Here is a 16821-nt window from a genome sequence, read left to right on the forward strand (position 1 = left end):
GACTGCGTCATCTCGAAAGGCACTTGTAGATGCCATGGCTGGGCCTAGGCAGGAAACTGGGGACGAGGAGTCAATTGAGCAATTGTGGGGTGAGATAAGAAGGGTGAAGAAAGAGATGAATCGCTGATATTCGATCGCGAGAATGCAAGAGAGGGGGAAGATGTAACGACAAACCAATATAAAGGCTATTCGTGTCATAATTACGTATTAACTATCTGTACTACTTATATGTACCACCTCCCAAAATGAAGGGGTTTTCTAGACACGCTTTATACCGAAAACGCCAACCAATGCCCCTATATACAAGTCCTGTAATGAGACTCCATGAAGCGTATATACATAATGCCGTCTACTTCTTCTTATTCTTGGCCTTCGGCTTCACTACCTCTTCACCTCTGCAACAAGGTACGGGCCAATGACGCAAATAGCGGTCCAGACCACCATCGCACTCTCAACAACAATCGTGTACGGCGTCTTCCAGATAGGCACCTCCTGCAATCTGACGTAAATCGCGTAGAAGGCAACGTAGAAGAAGTGGTAGACAAGCATCCAAGGGCGTGTGATCAATCCCGCAAGCATGCCACAGGGTTCACTGACGCTCTTTCCGCCGCGCAGAAAGTACTTGAAACAGCCCTTCTTGATTAGCTCGAGGTACTGGTTGTTGGCGGCGAAGAGGCTGTACAGAGCCATGGCCAGGATGTTGATGACGGATGACCCGTCCTTGCGCTTCCAGTGGAAGGTCGACATGGCGGAGAGCACAGCAGAGGTGTCTTCTAGTGTGGGTACGTTGGCGGGGGAGAGGAGGTTGGAGAGGAGGACGACGTCGTTGAACGCGACTGTCATACCGCCGCCGGTCAGGGGATGGCGCATGTTCATTGAATCGCCGAGGAAGATGAGGCCGGCTTGTTTCTGCGTCGTAGGGGGTAGGAAGCTGTTGGGCATGGAGCGCAGCTTACCCGCTTCGATTGCTTTGCGGAAGGCGGGCTGGACACATGTGGGGAGTTGGGGCAGCGCCACATTGAGCATGTGGTTCTTGACACCCCCGTTCTTGGGGCTCGCCGAAGGTAGGTCCGCGGGTATATCGACAAGAATGCGCGTCTCGTGTGTGCCGATTTGGTAGATGAGGATGGGGGGTGCGTCGGCGAGGATGACGTGGCCGTGGTTGGGCATGGGCAGCTCGGCGTCGATCATTTCGAGGCCCCAGAATTTACTGCGCACTTCGGGTTGATTGGGGATGTATTCTTTGCGGAACTTGGAGGCGTAGCCGTCTGCTACGAGGGTCACGGCGCCAAAGTAGTAGTCTTGCTCCCCGGCGGTTTGACATGATACGCCGACGACTTGGCCGGTGTAGTCGCTCTTGACGACGGATGTGACGGTGGTCTCGACGACGGTGACGTTTGGTGTGGACTGGGCCTTTGCTCGCAGTTTGGAGATGAAGCGGCCGTGGTGGAAGGAGCGTCCTTCGGGTGCTCTCGAGGGTCCGGAGGTGATGAGGTTGTCGGGGTAGGGGATGTGGACCTCCTCTTTGCCGTAGAAGATCTGGTAGCCGTGGCAGGGTATCGCATCGATGTCGTCGAGGCAATCTGGGGCTTGCTGTCAGCGTTTCACCCTAGACGTGTGCTAGGAATGATTCAACGTACCCCTCATGCCCAGCTTCTCCAGAGCATTGACACCACCGGGCTGTAGCAGCTCTCCTACAATCCTGTCCGGCTCCTTCAAGCTCTTCTCCAGCAGTATGACGCTTCGGCCCTGCTTGCCGAATGCGACAGCAGCTGCGCACCCCACGATGCCCGCGCCGATGATGACGACATCGGCTTCATGGTGCACGCGCCGCCTCTCTTCGCGGGAGTCGCATGTGTGTGTGGATTCGATCGTGGGGACGGATTGGGTCGATGTGCCTCTGTGTCGCAGCTGGGGGGACGGCGAGGCAGAAACTCCAGGCGGGAGCTCTGCAAGCTTGGAACCGGAGTACATTGTGAGCATGGTTGCGGTTGCTGGGGTCTGTGGAAAGACCCTGTTGAGTGAAAGGTAAAGTTGATTGCGCAGAGGAAGGGGCGTTCCAAAGTCGGTGGGGCGGGTGAGGCGCCGCGATAAATACTGGGCGATGTGCAGCGTGGAGAAGGAGTGGTGTGTGGAGAAAGTCAATCAGCCTCGTCGAAACGTCACACGGGCGGCGCGAGGGTAGAAATAAACTTCGCGGAACGTCAGGTCTCGTGCAGATCAAGGGTCCGGCATGCAACCGCGTCGTCGAGAGAACGAATCCGAGTGGCGACCTCACGATCTTAAGCCGCGAGATTGATTGCAGGGATCGCGCTCACCGCCATGGCCCTTTCTGCCAGGGGTATCACTCCCGCCTGGGCGATGTGGTGTGAAGATCATCTCATCTTGTCGGAATCCGATCTTGCTCGGCTTTTCCTCGAACCATGTCTGGTCTTCGGGCGGGTCTTCGGTCTCCGGAAGGTGTATGTGTTGTTCGTGAAGGGTGATTGTAGGGTGGGTCGGCAAAGACATGCACCTGCATAACATTCACGTGTTGGCTACCAGGCACCCGCATCAAACTTAGAATCGTCGCAGGCACACCACAGCGACAAGTAGTCGATGCAAATCTCCTCTCTATGTGGTATATACGTTTCGCACAAACTCTATACATTGGAAACTCAGAAAGCAACTCTGCCGAGCTGAGTATATTCAAAGCGCTGTAGAAACGGCGCCGCGTACGCTATGGTACTCTAATAGAAATTATAAATAAAGCCAGTACATGGTGTGGTGTAGGTATATAGTGGTAATGAAGCAAGCATGCGTCTCGTCGTGGTGAACCTTCCGCCTTTTTGCCTTTGCCCACACAAGTCCGATTAATCCCCGAATCGTCCAAGCCATTGTGTCGTCAATGTGTGTCCGATAATCCGCCCAAACGAAGAAAAGATAGGAACGAAGAGCCCCAAAGAATGTGCCAGTACGCCTCCAAGGCCCAAGGAATCGTCTCGCCAATAAGGGGCCTCCGCAATGCGTAAGAATTGGAAGGGACGACCGGTGGAAGTTGTATGTACATATGTACGAATATACACAAGATCATGAGTACGTCTTGATGTGTTGCTGAAGCTTGGCGGTATTGCTATCCAAGGCGTCTAGAAGGCAGAGCCGGGGCGCTGGCTCGAGGGGGGGAACATCGGCGACGCCATTGGGGTATCGACTTCCATGATGGTGGATTGCCGGTCAGCGAATTGTGTCTTGCCGTCGACAGGCTGGGCTGGGCCAAGGTGCGAGTTGCGGTAGTATGCCTCGTAAAACTCGCTTAGTCGAGCTTCCTGCCCCTGTTGACCCGGTGCAAGCAGGTTGCTTGACTTGGGACGGCGTTCAGCCTCGTCGTCAGTAGACGCAAGGATCGATGTGTGGCCGGATTCGACTGTTGAGGCGGCAGAGGCTGAGCGGCCCGCCTTTTGCTTTTGCAAAACCTGAGTAGGCGAATCCTTCTTTTGCGCTGCCTCGTGATAAGCTTGGTATGCTTGGAAAGTGCTTAGCCGGTTGCCACTGCTGTAGATGCTGCTCGCGTCGCTTCCGTCTCGTTCATGGTGTGGCGAGTAGGTTCGTGCCTGTAGTTGGGGTTGGAGAGCGGGTGACGAAGGTTCAGAGTCTTGGAAGAAAGTTAGGGATGGCCCGATATATATCTACTAAATGCTAAAAGTACAACAGACAACGCACCAGGAAATCGCGTTACCTACTCGGCTCGTGGACCTGCACGCGAGGGTAGTCGTACTCGGGCGATGGAGAGCGGGACTCCTTCCGCAAAGCATGGCCAGGGATGGATGGCAACTTCGCTGTGGGTGGGTTGTGGGGCGAGAGCGGTGTCGGTGATTGACCAGGCGAGTTGTGGTAGGATCCTTGCTGTGACTTGATGGCGTTCGCATCTCCGGAGTGGTGCGATACCATGAGAGCTGGCGCGTATTGCTGACGGTTCAAATCGGCTGGTGACATGGACCGGGGAGATGTGAAACCGTCGCTGTCGCTGTCGGAGCCACCAAAGTCAGGAGAGGTGGTACCACGCGGGTGACCGGGCGAAGGAGGAACTTGGAGAGACATGTCGACAGCGCCGTTGTGGTTGCGTCTTCCACTGAGCTCGGCCTCGGATGGGCGGAGCTTCATGGTAGGCGGTGAAGCTCGTCGTGTGGAGGGTTCTTTAGTGGCGTTGAGGTTCAGGCTGAGCATGCTGTTGTTGTTGGACTGTCCCTTCATGAGCGGCGAGTTGACGCTTCCTCCGACCAAGGTGCTGGTGCTCATTGTTGGGTTATCGCCCATGACAGATCCTGCTCTTGAGGTGGGTCGCGACTGGGCGACTCCGGCGTAGAATCCGGCCTCGATGGCGCGGATACCAAACAGATCACCCTCATCCTTCTCGCGTTGGTTCAGTTCAACAGTGTCCTCCTTGGGTCCAGCCTCTAGCTCGGTTTGCTTCGCTTTCTTCAACCTTGCTATTGTTAGTTCACGTCAAGATGGTGTCAATATTGGTACTTACTTCTGACGGTTGTACAACACCTTGATGAATCCACCGAGGATAGTAATGACCAACAGTGACAAGAAGACAACACTGTGCAGTGTCAGTCGTTGTAACACTCTAAATCCTCCTAATGACTTACATGTACTTGTATGCCAACTGCAAGTCGCCAAACCAGTTCGACATTATGATTAATACCTCGCGATGGCGGATAGTGCTCTTGGATTATGAATGTATTTTGCTGATATCCTCGTAGGCGGTACACTGGATGTATAGGCTAAACTGATTACTGTCGATCCAAGTAGTGTCTATCGTCGCATAGGTAGCGAAATGAGTGTCGGGTAAAAGCCGTGGAAATCCAAATAAGGAAGGCGCAGTGCAGGACGATGCTCGGAACGAGAGGACGTGTATACAAGATACACAAGAAAGAGTGACTGGGGTTGCAAGTCCTTGGAAGAGCGATGCAAAGACGAGCAGAGCTACGGGGGGATAAAGAGTAAAAGAGCGTAGCTTCAGAGGCGCGCGCTGACTGCTCCAGTAGTCTGGCGCTATCTACACGACGTCGGCACGCATGGTTGAGATCTAAAAGCGGAGGCGACAGCCTAGGTCCTCATGCCCGCTCGTGAAGCGAGCGTCGAGGCCAATCAAAGCAAGCACGGTGCCCTAAACGGAAAGCGATTCAGGTGCGCTAACGGATTTAGTTGAGGGTTTGTTTGAAGGCGTTGTGACCCGGCATGCCCATGCAGAGCCAGCCCTGCCCTCGTGTCAGTGCCCTCCGAAGATTCGGAAAAGCTCTTAAGCTCTTGTTCGATGTCAGTCTGGGCGCTCGTACAGCGTAATGACGAGTCTCTCCACTGGTATTGATCCATTTGGTGGTGTTCTGTGTGCAAAGTAGAGGGCTTGGCGCTGATGATGCCATTGCAAAAGGAGCGGCAGTGACGGCAACTGAGCAGTCAGAGCCTGTGATGGCACAGCTGTGGCGCATCAGGCGTGGAGCCATGTCGTGTTGACGGTTCACCCAAGCATGATTCGCTTCTCGTCCCGTCGTGCCCCTGACGGCGAGTTGGGACAGCGAGAGGAACAGGCATGGCGGCTGTTCAGGCGGCCTATTCGGTCCCACTTGGATGAGCTTGGCAGGGGAACAGGACTCCAAGTTGGACCTGGCGCCTGCGGAACTGGCCACTGCAGATGCTTTTTTCAGCACAACGTGCCTGACACCCACGCAGGGCATCCTTTTCTCGCGTTCTCGCCATGCGATGCCCATCTCCCGGAGTGCCTCCGCTTACTGCAATCTCCCGGGAACTCGGCAACAACTGTAGCATCGATTATCGATCTCGAACCTCCACTTCGAGTCGATCAGCATGTTCTGTGTAACGGTCACAGTCAAGACCTCAAACACCAAGGCGCGTGTTAAGAGCGCAAGCGATGCAGCAGGTGCAGGGCGCAGCTGCAGTCGATCGCACGCTTGCGCTCAAAGATGCGTGACAGGAGTAAGACCTGTCGCACCAGGATGCAATGGGCCAATATCCGTTGAAACGAAACGTTGGCTATCCGCTTCTGACTCCTCCAGCGGCGCGGTAGCTTCTGTCACGACCGATGCATGCAGAGGAACAGAACCCTGTCCCGCGGTGTATAGCGAGTACGATGTGCCTTAGCACGCGGTTGCCGACTTCCGGGCAGCGCGCTGCCTTCGGCTTCCGATGGCAGTAGACAACGACCAACAAATAGAGCACATGCATGAGAATGAGCAGACTGACAATGCCATTATTCTCCGGCGTCAGAGGAATGAGATGCCCTCAGCATTGCCTGGAAATACGGCGACCGTTGGCGGAAAGAGGGTCAGGCATTAGCTTGGCGGGACCTGGAGTTGAGCGGTTCCACTATTGCCAGTCCACCTCGTACTTTTTTTTCGCGCCGGCGGCGCCGCCTATGCCTATAGTATGAGCTTCAGGGACAAAACCTCATCTCACCCTGTTATGCGAAAAGGAGTAGGATGCCAAGTTGGAAATTGCATCCTCTGCACATGTCGCCAGTGGGTTCGACATGACCAATCGTGGGTGCCTGGTAAAGGCTCCGTCGCGCTATCGATTGTAACTTTCAGTCCGGGGCGCCATCACTCGGACAGCCAAGTGTGGTGGTGTCATAGAGAACTTAGGTCCCATGGACGGGACGTAGGTCATCACCCAAGGTTCCGCTCCGTCTTGTTGTAAACAGTGCCAAGATCCCACACTTGCCTCAGCCCCCTGAACCGCACGATGGCTTCTTTTGCGTCGCGTGTCCTCAGTGTTGAGGCCTGGAAAACGCGCCTCCAATGTGACCCCCAGAATCGCGCGAGCGCCGAGTTTCGGCTCGTGTATGTAGTGAGACAGAGAGACTGTCTACTCTAATACTTCAATCTCAACACCCAGTGGCCGCGCAATATCTTCGCGGAGAATGTCCAATAGACCGTCATGAAGAAAGTCACAGAAACAGCATCTCAAGCACGGCCAACGGCATATAGCAATCAGTTCCAAATGGTAGGAGCGACTCACATCTTGGGGGATGTCATGCGCACAGCTATTGAGTATTCGAGGTGGGAGGTCTTGGCAGCTCGCGATGTATGGCGTCATACGCACCCTGTCTAGTGGCTACCCTTGTCAAGGGCGCCCCTCACACACTCTCCATCCTACTTAGCACGAGTCCGCTGGCTAAGTTGGATTGCACAACAACCCACAGCTACAATGGTCTCGTCCCTTCAGACTTCCGATAATTCCAAAGTCGTCAAGACTGAGCCACTTGACAACAAAGATGCCAAGTGGGCGACACTCAAAAAGTAAGTATTCGGCGGTTTTGGACGCCTCAAGCCATTCTCAGATGCCACAAATACATCCCAGTCTATGGCATTCACAACATGAACACGCCGGAGCCTCGCCGGATCTCTGCGTCGTACACACTAGTCAACACTTTGCTTACAGTTTCTAGAATCACCTACACTGACCCAAAAGGTGTTGAGCGCACATGGGAATCCGGAGAACGTCTCACCCGACCACCGGGATCTGACATTGACGGCGTAGGCGTTGCAGCCATCCTCCAGGACCCAGCGAAACCCAATGATGAGCCTCGGATTCTGCTGCAAAAGCAATGGCGTGCGCCCGTTGATGCGACCGTCATAGAAGTTCCGGCTGGCTTGATGGATCCGGATGAGACTGCAGAGTCCTGCGCCATCCGTGAGCTCAAGGAGGAAACGGGCTACGTCGGAGAACTCGTCCCAGATAAGACTGTAAGAAATCCATTCATCTGCCATGCAAGCATACGCTGATAACATGTCTCCCATTCTAGTTTCGGGTTACTCCAATCATGTTTAATGGTAAGTAGGGCTCGGAAATGGCGCTTGCGACGTCATCAGTATGCCGCTCCTTATTATTTTCTTTTGCATCCGGAAAGCTTCTTCGTAATGATGCCACAAAGGCAACGACCGTGCACATTTGACATACGAACGCCACACATAGATATCAACATTACGCACACTAATCTTCATCCAGATCCCGGCTTCTGCAACACCAACCTCAGGATGATTCACGTCACAGTGGACATGTCTCGCCCGGAGAACCAGAACCCACAGCCGGAGCTTGAAGAAAACGAGTTCATCGAAACCTTCTCTGTTCCGCTGAAAGATCTATGGGATGAATGTATCAAATTTACGGAACAAGGATATGTTATTGACGCAAGAGTCGGCTCGCTTGCGGAGGGCATAGAATTCGCTAAGAGATGGAAGTTGGCATGACTAGCCGACAAGCCTGCGAGGCACTCTCGTTTATGAGGTACCACTACCCATGAATGAACCTCTTCACAGGCATCTATCAAAGAGCTTATCAAAGAGCTGTTAGACTGCTACAGAATCTGCCGCGTATTCCTCGTATACCAAAATGTCCCCACCAGATGGGCCACAGAAGACATTTGTCGAGACACCATCAATCAAAATCAGTGTTGGTTGCAGCACCCTCCCACTCGTCCAACAGCTTCAAGGTGCTCTCGCACTTCTCCCTAATCACTTGATGCGCATCTTCTCCTAATACCACTCTTATCGGTATCTCTTTTCCTTCAGCACACCCACTCATAGTCAACACATCGACTATAACCCGACAAGCTTTCGTAGTATCTCCTCTCTGGGTGCCATGTTTCCCTTCCAGCCATTTCCTCAGCTCTCCCACGTCGCCGTCCTCATACACATCGATATGCTTCTCGCTCTGCACTTGCACTCCCTCTGCAAGAACAGCGGTACGATAGTAGCCTGGCTCAATGACGGTAACAGGGATACCAAGGGGAGCGAGCTCTGCGCGCAGTCCTTCCGTGATACCCGATACAGCCCATTTCGTTCCCGCGTATAGAGCGTAGCCCGCGCCGCCCTGCCAAGACACTACCGATCCAAAGTTTGAAATGGTTCGATGGCCAGATGTGGCACGTAGGTGGGGTAGGAAGGCTTTGACGACGTTGAGGGTACCGAGCACGTTCGTGGTAAAGATTTTGAGATCTTGTTCCGGGCTGCATGTCGTCAGTAGGTCTACTAGCCTGGAGGTCAAGCTCGACGAAACACATACGAGGTTTCTTCTACAGCGCCTACGAGCACGTAGCCCGCAACATTGGCAAGATGGGTGATATATCCATATTTGTCGTTGGCTTCTTTTGCTACCCTCTGAAGCTCCTCCAACGGTGATGTGACATCCAAAACCACGGTATCTGCGCCTGCGTCTTTGAGTTCGGCGATGCGCGAGAGACTTCTAGCGCTGGCAATGACGTTGTGGCCTCTCGCCAGGGCTTCGAGGGCCAAGCATTTGCCGAAACCGCTTGAAGCTGCTGTGATGAACCAGACTGGGGTTGAAACGCTCATGTTGGAGCAATTCGCTCTTGCGACAGTGTGGAAAGAACTGGCCGAGAGGCGTCAAAGTGAATGAGAAGTACGCTGTTCAGTGCAGGTTCGACGGACGGCCTTTAAACAGCCTCATGGTTCGGCAGCCCCTGCACATGAAAGTTATCATCGGTAAGAGCGATGCACACATTCTCGTCCAAGATTACGCATCATGCCCGCGGAGCGCCATCATCCATAGAACAGCCTTCCATGTGCCCACCAGCTGTTCGTTAAATGCTTGCAGGCGGTTGGGTAGAGTTCGCGTGGGTGCTTGCCTTGCATATGCACAGCTGACGGAAGCATACGGAATACCAATTTAGGAAGCTGGTGAGCCGAACAAGTAGGAGGAAAAACGTTTTGGCCACGATTGGTCGGCTCATATAACGGTGGCGTGCACCCCTGTACCCGTGCAGCCTTGCAATGAACACGGATCTATCCTAAGGCTGAATCTGACAACGCCACTCGTGGATGGGATAGCCAGGTTTCCCATGGAGAGCCCAGATACCTTTCGATTAGGGCGAAGATATAACGTCCAGCATCGCCGACTTGCCATAAATGTCTGCCGAAGTGTAGTAAGATGGCGTAGTAAGCAAGCACTACTAAAGCTACAGGCTGCTTCGCATCCAAGAGTCTGTTGAATCCCGGGGGAATAAGCATAGTCCACTCGCAGATCATTTGATACCGACTGATCGGCGAGTCCTCGTCGCTTTGCACGGCATCGAGCCCGACTTGAAGGTAGCGCACTGCAGTTCGACATGCTTGCTTTTCCTCTTCGCTCATGTCGTCAGTGTGTTCGATGAGATTGCTAACAGACAGACAATCATCGCCCTTTGGGAGCTGAGAAGTGAAGGTCTTACTCAATGAAAGTATCGGTTCGAGCTCCGACTTCATCAGTAAAGGCCACGCGGATGTAGCAATGGTATAGATACCTCTGTGCATATCTATACACTGCACGTAGTGTGTGATGAATGCATCGATACCGGTCGAAGGACGTAACGCAAGGGTGTCCGCCAGTAGGTGCTGACCCAGCATTGAAGAGAAAAGCAGTATCGGTACACAATTGGATTGGTCCACATCTACTCTGGCAGAATTGAATAGCGAAACAGCGCGTGTCTGTAGAGCCACGGATTGGTGACGAAAGTAGGCTGAGCGTTCTGGATTGACATGTGCCAGATGGCAGGCGGAAAAGGCGAGGATCTGGTGCATGAGGTATGACGCCTGCAAAGCCGTCTGGAAACCGAGAGCGATACCAGAACGATGGAACTTCTCAAAGCCGACGGCAAAATTGTACATTTCTTCGTCCAGCATAGCGTGCAGGAGGAGCTCCATGTGACCAACGTTGACGTGATCTTCATAGTACGCTTGGCTACCAGCCGTCGATGGAGTATCTGCTGTTCGACCGTCACAGAGCGCAGAACTTGTCGGAGAGTTATCGTTGAGTGTGACTGAAGCATTCAGGTCAAATTGAAACCCTGGGCTTACGGATCGAGGGTGTGCATCTGGGGCTGAGATGGATGTGAAGCTACACGCGCGCTCAGAAACGGTGCATAGCCGGCATCGAGGGCGGTTTTCGTCGCACTGATAAGTATCAGTTTACCAATAGCTTCAAGAGAGCTTTGAATCCAAAGCTTACCTTGACATGCCGTCGTTTGCTATACGGAAGTGTCAGTCAGATGAGAGGAGAGGAAGGACATTGTGAGACCAGGGGGGTAAAGGACGCACCATTCCAGGCACCCACCTTTCGACTTCCTGTGACTGCGCCGGAGCATGTTGGCTTCATGACTGTGAAAAATCAGGTAACACGCGTATTACATACGTGCAGACATTAGAAGCATGGACGAGCAACGGCGCTTGGCGGAGAAGGGGGCCTGATCTCTCGGGTAAGGCCTCCTGACTAGCGCCATCCTTCGCTGACGTAACACGCGTGTAAACCTATTTGGGTCAAGCGCCAGCCTCTCCTCTCCTCCATTCCGCCAACCCATCGATGATACCCTGCGCTTCAACAAACTGTTTTAGTACATTCTCATTACAACAAAGACTTGCACGGACGTAAAGACAGCTGCAACTCGCAAGCTCTACTCATTTCGGTCCGCGACTTCCTTCCAAGCCATGCGGCTATACATCAATCGCTGCACAGTTTTGCCCTGTGGGTATCTGAGCGTTATGGCTAGCAGAAGGCAGGTCCTTGGCGCTTCGCAAGGCAGGAACAAGACAATATGATCTTCTGGGTGCACGTAAAATCTCCCTACAAGTAGTCTCCAACTGCTTTGCTTGTGCTGCTTTCGTACTCACAATTCCTCTTCCATTCCGAAACAAATCCCTTGTTGCCTGTCTCTGCAGTGCCATCGTTTGAAGCATTTTTTTACTACCTTTGCACGCTCTCACTCGATACATCATTGAGAATGCCGGCGCTTGAAACCTACAAAGGCGCCTACCTTTGGAAATACGTGCCCAACTTTGCAGCAGCCATCACGTTTGGGATTCTTTTCCTCGTTTTGACTCTAGCACATACCTATAAAGCGTACAAACATCGGACATGGTACGCTATACCATTCATTACTGGTGGCTTCTGTACGTATCCATTGACACTGTTCTGACTGGCATACGTACGTCGGTAGACTAACATATCCAGCTGAGCCCATGGGTTATGCGTGTCGCGCAATAGCAACCCATCATACAGGCGCTCTAGTCCCCTTCCTTCTACAAGCGATCTTCCTCCTTCTTCCCCCGTGTCTGTTTGCAGGCACACTGTACATGGTTTATTCGCGCGTAGTGCGAGCCACGCATGGCGAACGCTTCTCCTATGTGTCACCTCGATGGTGCACTCGAATCTTCATCGCAGGCGACCTTCTTTGTCTCAACATCCAATCAACTGGGGCGGGGTTCCTTCCCAAGCCCAAATTGGTAAACGCTGGAAACGGTGTTATCGTCACAGGCTTGGGTCTACAAGTTCTCATCTTTGCCGGATTCATGTGGTGCTGCGTTCTTTTCCACCGCAAGTTCTCACTCCACCTCCGCAACACAGGCCAAACTGTCGATGTACCTTGGGAAAATGTGCTCTGGATGCTATACGGAACTTCTGTTCTCATCTCGATACGAAACATCTTCCGCCTAGTCGAATTCATCGCTGGACACGACGGCTACCTCAACTCGAACGAGTGGCCAGTATACGTATTCGATGGCGTCTTGATGCTCCTCGTTATGATCAGCTTTTACATTTGGTACCCGCCACAGCTACAGCTCGAGGAGATTGGCACAGAGAGTATGATTGAGCTCACGAGCGAAGATAACAATCTGCCACAAAACGAGCCGTCCAGGAAGTAGCTTGGAGGATGCGATACCAACATTCGACGACCTTGTAGCCATACTGTAGTTCTCTACACTACAGTCTCTTTCAGATCAAACATAACGGGTCTTGTCTCCGCAAACTCCTTCCTCTGATCCAGTTCCTCAAACCACTTCGCCAACCCTTCGTACTTGCTTTTCCATTCAGGGCTCATGCTTCCGAAATCGATAAACCCTACCGTACACACGACCGCAATATCAGCAATCGTCATCTCGTCACCAACGAGATATGCCTTGTCTTGCTCTCTTATACTCCGGACCATCTCATCGAAAGCCTGCATTGCGCCACTGATCTTCCGCTTCTGTCGATCGAGCCAAAGCTGCGACTGCTTGTCTTTCTCTCGGCGAGCTTCAAACCGGGCTATCACGATGGCGTCCATGCAACCCACGCTCAAGACAACGATTTGTCGGATTTGTAGATCCAAGTCCATGTCGCCGGTGATTAGCTTCGGGCCTCTGTCTGCATACTTGCGCACAATGTATTCTTGGATGTGCGCGCTATCGTAGACTGGCGGTCGGCCGTCAGGGAGAAGCAAAATGGGCAGTTTCTCCAATGGGTTGTACTTGGGTGTTTCTGTTGCGCTTTGCCATGGTATCTCATTCCTGAGCTCGAAGGGTATGCCTTTTAGAGTGAGCGCGATGCGGTTCATGCGTGCGAATGGCGATGGTGTTGCTGATATGAGGGTCAGTGGCGACGTTTCTGCGGTGGAGCTGGACATCGTCGCTGGGCTTGATTTCGTAATTCTATGTTTTCAAAGGTTGCAGAGCATGCGGGCTGATGTTGATGTATGAACGCGGATTACGGGGTCGTGATGGGATATGTATAATGTACTTGTCTAGGCGGAGATAAGCCCGCGTCCCTACGTCATTGCTTCGCAGTGATATTTGAAATAGTTCAGTTCCTCTTATCCGAAGGATCGTCGTTCGTGAACATGATGGCAGTTGTCTTCAAAGACTTCAGCTTACCCATTGGTCAACCGCTTTACAACCTTCATGCCCCATCCCGTTATTCCGCCTTCACCGTCTCTCCCACTATCTCCAATATCTCTCGCATCCATACGCCTGGCTCTCTGCACACTATCCACCAGGGCTCTAATAACATCTTCTACCTCCCCGCGCTCATTGGAACTAATCTCGAAATGCCGGAAACCCTGACTTGCAGCCCATTGTTCCGCCATGTCCTTTTTCACCTGCCTCTTTGATGCATCCTCATCGACCATGTCCTTTTTATTCCCCACTACTACACAACCGAACCTCTTCTTCACTCCTTGCATCCTCCCTTCTGTGCCGTCTTTGGTAAATATGGTGTTGCGACAGTGGTAGATGTGTGGATACGTGTATTTGATGAGTTCATCCCAAGACCATTGGGCAGTGATGTCGTATATCAGAACGACGCCATCAGCACCCCCAATGTATTCATTCAAGACACGGCGATATGAGGGAGATATGGAGCCCTGGAGATCTATATCCATGAAAGAAAAGCTCCAGTTGTCATCAGCGTGCGAAATGGTCCTTGAAAGTAGTTCGGAGTCGACAGCGCTGTGGCGAATAAAGTGTTTCCCTTCGAGGAACTAGAGCCAGTGTCAATACTGATGCTACTGGAGGAGAAACGACAATGGGTAATGTTGACAGGACGGTCGCATACCATGTCAATGAAGCATGTTTTGCCTGATTGGGCCTCACCTAAGACGACCACCTTGAGCGGGTTTGGTTCTTTGGAAAACAACATGATGAGACCTGAAGCAAAAAAGGAACATGCGATGTTGCCCAAGTGTGTTGGACTGATATCGCGCTGATTGTCAAGGCGTGAATCCTTCGCGACTGCCTGGTCAGGTAGCGCTAAGCTTCGAAAGGACACAAGCGGCACGTATGCCCAGAACCACGGCGCACCACCTGCATCGAAATGGGCGCGCTTTCAACGCAGCGACTGCTCTATTTCACTGCCTAGATGCTTTGCCACGAAATGGGATGCAGACACGCGTGGATTACACGTGTGTAGCTAAAGTAGCGGCCCACGCTCCCGCCAAGTCCGCGTGCCGGCAGTCCGGGATCGACGCTGGGGTCAGCCAGCAAGGCTAGATGGGCTCGACAAACGCGAAACAGCAGCGGCGTTCTTATGGAGGCTCCTCGCCCGCCTGATCATGCCTCGATGACTTCCTGGCACCCTCTACTGTATAATTGCCCCGACCCTGCCTCTAGAATTCTCGACCGCCACGACAGGAAGGACCTGCGCAAGAAACACCAAGCGCAAATGACCGCTCGGCCATAATAAAAAGGACTGGCATAACGCTGTCACTGCTTTCGCATTCTACGTCGTCGTATACAGTGCCTGTTTTCCTCGCTGTGAAGACTATCTTGAGACACGGCGGCAGTGCGAGATTTTCCCCTTCGACCAAAACATCGCGATGACGTCGTACCGTGATCACCCCTATGCGCATGCGCAAAACCGCCCGCGACCCCTCATCGAGCAGATACCAGACTACCGCGACGACCTTGACGTATCCGACGAAGAAGAAGGCTTCTACGCACGCGACGACGATTTCCTGATTCCGCCAAAGTTCCAGGCGGCGATCGCACGCACAACCGACCGAATCCCCCGGCGGATAAAGCGCCACAGTGTCACGTATCTCGTAATCGCGGTTCTCTTTTTGATAAGTTGGTGGACATACTTTGGGCCTAGACACACAGCATACAGAACGGAGTTGCATCTCATGGACAATGCACCAACGATGAGCTACGGCAGCAATGTCCGGCCAGAGTTCAAGGGCATGATCCAGGTCAGCGACATGGACGAGCAGCATCTGCCTAAGAAGCACAGCAGACTCGTCTTCGTCGGCGATGTCCATGGCTGCAGAAAGGAACTGGAGCATCTCCTCAAGAAGATCGACTTCAACCACAAGCACGACCACCTCGTCATGACCGGCGACATGATAGCCAAGGGCCCAGACTCGCCAGGCGTCATCAAGCTCGCCCAAAAGATCGGCGCTTCCTGCGTGCGCGGAAACTGGGAAGACAAGCTCCTGCTCTCCATCGCCGACGCGCAAGATCGTCACGTCCTCAAATTCACTCCCGACGACTCCCCCGACGCAAACGTCGACTTCGTAGACGAAGTCAGCCAATCGCACGGCGACTACAAGCTGCGTAAGCTAGCGAAACAATTCACCAAAAAAGAAATCGAATACCTCCGACAATGCCCCGTCATCCTCCGCGTCGGCAGCGTCCCGACATTAGACAACCTCGTAACCGTACACGCCGGCCTCGTCCCCGACACCCCGCTCGAACACCAAGACCCCTTTCACGTTATGAACATGCGGACTATCGATCTTAAAACGAGAATACCGAGTAGCAAACATGCGGGCACGCCTTGGGAGAAGTTCTGGAATCATCGCCAGGAGAAGCTGAAGCAGGAGGATAGGGCGACGGTGGTTTACGGACACAACAGAAAGAAGGGTCTCAATATACATGAGTACTCTTATGGTCTGGATACGGGGTGTGTTAGTGGGGGCAAGCTGACGGCGCTTGTTGTTGATGGAGACGGCAAGACGGAGTTGGTGCATGTCAAATGCGGCAAGGAGAGCGGGTATGCTAGTGATTAAGGGACTATGGTCTCTAGGGTTGGACATGTGGGCGTTTGGGAACTATAGAATATCCGTTGGGCATTTTGGGAGTTGGTGTCGGATGCACCGTTGCCTAAACATACTTCTGTCGGCTTAGCGTTAGCATAGCATTGTTGTAATATCACGTTAGATTGTTGTCTTTTCTCGATAAAGTCTTACGAAACATCAGAGTCATGGGTTGAAGAACACTCAAAGCAGCCGAGTAGATTGGTACATGCATCATACGATTCACTGCGAATGAAGTTCTCGTCAAGCCAGCGAGTGGAGACGTTTATTATTAGAAAAGACTTGTACATGCTGTTGCCCATGGTAGATGAGCGCGTCGCTAGTCCAGACAGCGTGACTGGAACACCACATTTACGAAGCTCAGGCTCGTGGCACTAACGCCGATATACGCAGATCTGACAGCAAGGACCTGAACACCCTGGGGTGAGACCATCGCCATATCGTTGGGTCTGAAAGTTTTCAGAACACCTGCCTCGCGC

At 52.9% G+C, this 16821-nt stretch overlaps 7 protein-coding genes across 7 annotated transcripts; 3 read left to right on the forward strand and 4 right to left on the reverse strand.

Moving 5' to 3' along the window:
* Positions 1–381: 381 nt before the first annotated feature.
* On the reverse strand, positions 382–1983 carry J4E93_001766 (uncharacterized protein; the record flags this gene model as incomplete). Its single annotated transcript, XM_049339716.1, has 2 exons — positions 382–1583; positions 1641–1983. 2 exons carry the CDS (start codon positions 1981–1983, stop codon positions 382–384), a joined length of 1545 nt encoding a protein of 514 aa, XP_049203673.1.
* A 1142-nt stretch (positions 1984–3125) lies between these two features.
* On the reverse strand, positions 3126–4675 carry J4E93_001767 (uncharacterized protein; the record flags this gene model as incomplete). Its single annotated transcript, XM_049339717.1, has 4 exons — positions 3126–3631; positions 3720–4462; positions 4511–4582; positions 4632–4675. 4 exons carry the CDS (start codon positions 4673–4675, stop codon positions 3126–3128), a joined length of 1365 nt encoding a protein of 454 aa, XP_049203674.1.
* A 2534-nt stretch (positions 4676–7209) lies between these two features.
* Positions 7210–8252, forward strand: J4E93_001768 (uncharacterized protein; the record flags this gene model as incomplete). Its single annotated transcript, XM_049339718.1, has 4 exons — positions 7210–7301; positions 7451–7748; positions 7808–7835; positions 8011–8252. The coding sequence occupies 4 exons, from the start codon at positions 7210–7212 to the stop codon at positions 8250–8252; spliced, it is 660 nt and encodes a 219-aa protein (XP_049203675.1).
* Positions 8253–8439: 187 nt separating this feature from the next.
* Positions 8440–9356, reverse strand: J4E93_001769 (uncharacterized protein; the record flags this gene model as incomplete). The annotated part of the gene is made up of 2 exons (XM_049339719.1): positions 8440–9010; positions 9067–9356. 2 exons carry the CDS (start codon positions 9354–9356, stop codon positions 8440–8442), a joined length of 861 nt encoding a protein of 286 aa, XP_049203676.1.
* A 2420-nt stretch (positions 9357–11776) lies between these two features.
* J4E93_001770 (uncharacterized protein) lies at positions 11777–12698 on the forward strand (the record flags this gene model as incomplete). Its single annotated transcript, XM_049339720.1, has 2 exons — positions 11777–11945; positions 12007–12698. The coding sequence occupies 2 exons, from the start codon at positions 11777–11779 to the stop codon at positions 12696–12698; spliced, it is 861 nt and encodes a 286-aa protein (XP_049203677.1).
* Positions 12699–12751: 53 nt separating this feature from the next.
* On the reverse strand, positions 12752–13438 carry J4E93_001771 (uncharacterized protein; the record flags this gene model as incomplete). The annotated part of the gene is made up of 1 exon (XM_049339721.1): positions 12752–13438. The coding sequence occupies one exon, from the start codon at positions 13436–13438 to the stop codon at positions 12752–12754; it is 687 nt and encodes a 228-aa protein (XP_049203678.1).
* Positions 13439–15124: 1686 nt separating this feature from the next.
* J4E93_001772 (uncharacterized protein) lies at positions 15125–16315 on the forward strand (the record flags this gene model as incomplete). Its single annotated transcript, XM_049339722.1, has 1 exon — positions 15125–16315. One exon carries the CDS (start codon positions 15125–15127, stop codon positions 16313–16315), a length of 1191 nt encoding a protein of 396 aa, XP_049203679.1.
* Positions 16316–16821: the final 506 nt, after the last annotated feature.

The sequence above is a fragment of the Alternaria ventricosa genome, assembly GCF_023758065.1.
Source record: "Alternaria ventricosa strain BMP 2768 chromosome Unknown scaffold_2, whole genome shotgun sequence".
In the NCBI taxonomy this organism is placed as follows: domain Eukaryota; kingdom Fungi; phylum Ascomycota; class Dothideomycetes; order Pleosporales; family Pleosporaceae; genus Alternaria; species Alternaria ventricosa.